Below are 5,109 nucleotides of genomic sequence, written 5' to 3'. Positions count from 1 at the left end.
TATCAATTAAAAGTAAATCCATGATTTTAACTATTCAGTTACTCTCTTCACAAACACCTATCAATTAAAACTAAATCCATGATTTTAGCTATTCAGTTACTCTCTTCACAAATACCTATCAATTAAAACTAAAACCATGATTTTAACTATTCAGTTACCCTCTTCACAAACACCTATCAATTAAAACTAAATCCATGATTTTAACTATTCAATTACTCTCTTCACAAATACCTATCAATTAAAAATAAAGCCGTGATTTTAACTATTCAGTTACCCTCTTCACAAACACCTATCAATTAAAACTAAATTCATGATTTTAACTATTCAGTTACTCTCTTCATAAAAACTATCAATTAAGACTAAATCCATGATTTTAGCTATTCAGTTACGCTCTTCACAAATACATATCAATTAAAACTAAAACCATGATTTTAACTATTCAGTTACCCTCTTCACAAACACCTATCAATTAAAACTAAATCCATGATTTTAACTATTTAGTCACCCTCTTCACAAATACCTATCAGTTAAAACTAAATGCATGATTTTAACTATTCAGTTACCCTCTTCATAAATACCTATCAATTAAAACTAAAGTCGTGATTTTAACTATTCAGTTACCCTCTTCATAAATACCTATCAATTAAAACTAAATACATGATTTTAACTATTCAGTTACCCTCTTCATAAATACCTATCAATTAAAACTGAAGCCATGATTTTAAATCTAGATATTAGGGGGGGGAAAAAAGTAGTGTTTCCTAAGAATCGTATAAGAAGAATGCATAAACGTTTTTGAATTGAAGGAAAGTAAACTAACTTGAGCCATTTATTTGATTCAGATGCTAATCGGTAATAAAATGTAATTTATGGTTAATAGATTAAATAAAAATTGAAAAATACACTATTTATACACCATTGCTCATGCTATTTTTTACGAAATTTGACGAGCGTTTAAAATATTTGGAAAAATATTCTTATATTACAGAACAAAGTTTATGATCAAATAAACAATCTTAATAAATAAAACATTTTAGAGGTTTATTGAGTTCAGTCTCTTGTATACATTATTGCCTTATCGAAGATGACAATTTTTAAGTTTTATTGAATTATCTGCATGAAAGTGAAGTGTGAACCACACATCATGAATTTTACATGGTAATACGATACCAATAATACAATTGACTGAAAACTTAAAGAAATGATAAATATTAACAGTTTTTCACCACAGAAAAGTGATATTCCAGTTCAGTCGACTTCAAATGTTGAATTGTTTTTACTATCAAAGTGCAGAAGAAACGAATAAACACAAGACGAGAAAATGCCAAAAGTTTGAATAAATTAACACAATTTAGATAACTACTTAGCAATCTATAAAACAGGGATGTTTCACACAATTCGCGTCAAATTAGAGAGTATACAATTAAGATGCTCTTTTAAGAAATGCTAGTTTAATAACACCTGAATGTTACCCATATTTATCTAGGTTAAAACAAGATACTTTTTTATTTTACAATTTTGAAGCACGTGTAATCAATATCATAAAACGGAGCTGTAGAAACCAAAGCAAACAACAACAACAAAAAAAAAGGCTGGAATAAATGAGGTTATTACACAATAATAATATAAGGCCTGTTGTTTTTGTTTTACCGCCAAACATAAATTATTTCGTTATTATTTACACTGTATATAACACTAAAAAATTCTCTGTGTTTCAAATGTATTGCACAGTTGTTATTGTTACTGTAAAACTGAACTGCCCTACGAACAAAAGCGCTAAGTCTGTAACACAGTTGTAAGAAACAAGTACTAAAACGGAAAAGGAGAATAGTTTAAAACTTGATTTTTGACGACAAATATAGGGAAACTTATTTTTCAAACAATAACTCATTCAATAACTAGAGCTTTTGTAGTTATTTCAACATAGTTGTAAATAGTTATATGTAGTTAAAAAAATTTCGTTCATTACAACAACGAGCCCCCCCCCCCCCAGCGGTATGTCGCCCTTTGTGTAGCTTTGTGCCTAACTACAAAAATACAGCAATAATTAGTTTAAAAATCTGCTATAATCAGCTGAGTATCAGTAGATCTTACAAGCTAGTTACCAAATATAGGATGAAGGTTTGTTTGTAATTAAGCACAAAGCTCCACAATGGGCTATCTGTGCTCTGCCCACCACGGGTATCGAAACCCGGATTCTAGCGTTGTAAGTCCGCAGATATACCACTGTGCCACTGGGGGGCAGAATGAAGATTTGAGAGGGAAACAAATTACTTGAAACTGATACACTTTTCAAAAACAAAGTAAATAAATCAAAAGAAAACATTAATAGGTTAACGTCACAAAAGAAATGTTCAATATTTTCATTATATAAAACACGACTGGATTAAAATAAAACATTTATTGACAAGAATAACTTACCTCGTAAGCGCTGGTCAACCCCAGGTTGTAAAAGATTGGCAGGTACAAATGAGCGGACATAGGTATTACAAAAAAGTAACTGATGATGATCATCCAGTATTGTGTGCCATACTGATAGACTTCTGCAGGGGTCCCCAGCAACGTGATGGCTGACATAAAGCTGGCTAACACCGACATTGACACGGGAAATACACTCATGGACCGATTACCCATCAAGAATTCCTTGGTGGTGCTTTGTTTACTCCCACTACAGGCGTAGTAGATCCCGATAGCAGCTGATACAGTTAACATCCCTGCAAACACCACGTAGTCTGGTGTACCGAACCTGGAGACCAATTCAGCTGGTGAACTCTCCGAACTGGTGGTGGTGGTACTAATCATTGTTGTGGTCGTCTCAGCCATAACGGTCACTGTGTCAAAATCAGTTCTGTGTACGAGGAATATATTTCTTTTCAGTGAACATTTTTCAATTATTTGTTTTGTAGATTTAAATCGTGTTTCTTGGTATGTTATTCACACAAACGGCGAATAGTTACTATATGTTTAAAAATGTTTTCAGTAGAAACAGTTAGATAAACAACAGAAGGAAGAGGAAGAAGCTGATTGGATACTGACTGTGACACAAGAGAGATCTCATTAGTTTTAAGGATTGCCGGTAGAGGTAGTCTATTATAAACCAACAATCATATACTAAGTAAAAATTCTTAAACACGACAACACGAACATAATTAAGGTATTATTTCATAAAACGTTAATTCACGCTCATATATTTTATTACTATCCTATAACACATGATGTGAACTAATTAGTAATTAGTAACTAGTACTAATAAAAAAATAATTAATATCTAGACCTAGGTGGTCTTACAGGCTACCAATCATGGCAGCATTTTTTGTCCACAAACACAGGAATATATTTTAAACTTAGATGTATAACTCATTCGACAGGAATGTACTCGAAAATTTAAAAAGGTCAATGTCTCAGCTATCGACTGTATTTTATGTTTTCTTAATTTTCATTGGTAAGAATACAAAAACAATGCAAATACACTTGAAACCGGTTTTCAACACTCTTCAGATAGTTCGTGACAAAAGTAAATAATAGCCTTAGAAGTACATGTTCTATAATACATGGCTTAATGTTCTATAATTCATGGCTTACTCGTATGTTTACAATTAATAGCTAAACTACAGTCCACAAGAAGCTCATTTCTATTTATACATTTAAATTATTTTTATTTTATGCCAGCATATTAACCAAGGACTATATTACCGGCCCGCCATAGACAGGTGGTTAAGCCACTCGACTCGAAATCTGAGGGTCGCGGGTTCGAATCCCCGTCCCACCAAACATGCTCGCCCTTTCAGTCGTGGGGGCGTTATAATATGACGGTTAATCCCACTATTCGTTGGTAAAATAGTAGCCCAAGAGTTGGCGGTGGGTGGTGATGACTAGCTGCCTTTCCTCTAGTTTTACACTGCTAAATTAGGGACGACTAGTGCAGATAGCCCTCGTGAAGCTTAGGGGCGAAATTCAAAACAAACAAACAAAACTATATTACCAAGTTGTCCAGTTCCAGAGTAAAATCGTGCATTATTTCAACACGTTAAACACAACTCTTGGTGATCAAATAGAAACTACATTACCAAGTTGTCCAGTGCCACAGTAAAATCATGCATTGTTTCAACATGTTAAACACAACTCTTTGTGGTCAAATAGAAACTATATTACCAAGTTGTCCAGTGCCACAGTAAAATCATGCCTATTTGACCACCAAGAGTTGTGTTTAACGTGTTGAAACAATAACAAGTGTTTGAGGTATTCGTGGTTTTACAAACCAAAAAAAAAAATGAGAATTTAGGTTAGAGAACGAACGTTAACCGCGTTATATGATATCTATAGAAAAAAAACTCCCTTCGCATACTTATAAACAAAAATACAAAGTCATAGGACAAGAACTTTTGCGCAAACGTTAGTTTATTGTAAGGTCTTTATTAATTAACTATCGTTTAATTTTCTATTGCGTGACGAAAATACATTCAAAGGCATAACAAAAGTATCTTGTGTCCAATCTGTACGACCATTACCCATAATAAAACGCGTGAAATATATACAAGTTTGTATTCTTGTTACGCATTCATTCGTTTTGTATTGAAAGTTATTTGTGCGTCAGGCAAGTAATTTGAATAATTAAAAAACGCCGTACTAACAGTAACGAGAAGGGGTACTTCTTTAGATCAGATGGCTGACGCGCAAATTTTTCATTAGTAATGTAAGTTCAACCAGCTGTTAATGTTAAGAATTTACAAAACACTACTTGCCACATGACCTGTGACTGATATAATAAACTCTAGCCCGGCATGGCCAGGTGGTTAGGGTGCTTGACTCGCAATCTGAGAATCCTCGCCATTTCAGATTTGGGGGACGTTATAATGTGACGGTTAATCCCACTATTCGTTGGTAAAAGAGTAGCCCAAGAGTTGGCGGTGGGTGGTGATGACTAGCTGCCTTCCCTCTAGTCTTACACTGCTAAATTAGGGACGGCTAGCGCAGATAGCCCTCGTGTAGCTTTGCTCGAAATTCTAAACAAAATAAACTCTGACCCCTGTGAAGAGTTTCCAACAACAATTGTAAGCATACATGAACGAATCTCACGTTTTCTTGAATAGTTTGATTGTTGGTTTTACT

The 5,109-nt window shown here is 33.8% G+C and overlaps 1 protein-coding gene across 1 annotated transcript in view; it reads right to left on the bottom strand.

The window, feature by feature from the left end:
- Window positions 1–5,109, bottom strand: part of LOC106466214 (sodium-coupled monocarboxylate transporter 1-like) — a 54,732-nt gene that overhangs the window by 43,838 nt on the left and 5,785 nt on the right. The window contains exon 2 of the mRNA XM_022394692.1: window positions 2,422–2,848. Coding sequence (XP_022250400.1) covers window positions 2,422–2,823 — 402 coding nt within the window. The 5' untranslated portion in view covers window positions 2,824–2,848. The remainder of the gene's footprint in view (window positions 1–2,421; window positions 2,849–5,109) is intronic.

This window comes from Limulus polyphemus, unplaced genomic scaffold, assembly GCF_000517525.1.
Source record: "Limulus polyphemus unplaced genomic scaffold, Limulus_polyphemus-2.1.2 Scaffold72, whole genome shotgun sequence".
Lineage (NCBI taxonomy): Eukaryota > Metazoa > Arthropoda > Merostomata > Xiphosura > Limulidae > Limulus > Limulus polyphemus.
This window is presented reverse-complemented; position numbering and strand designations above follow the sequence as displayed.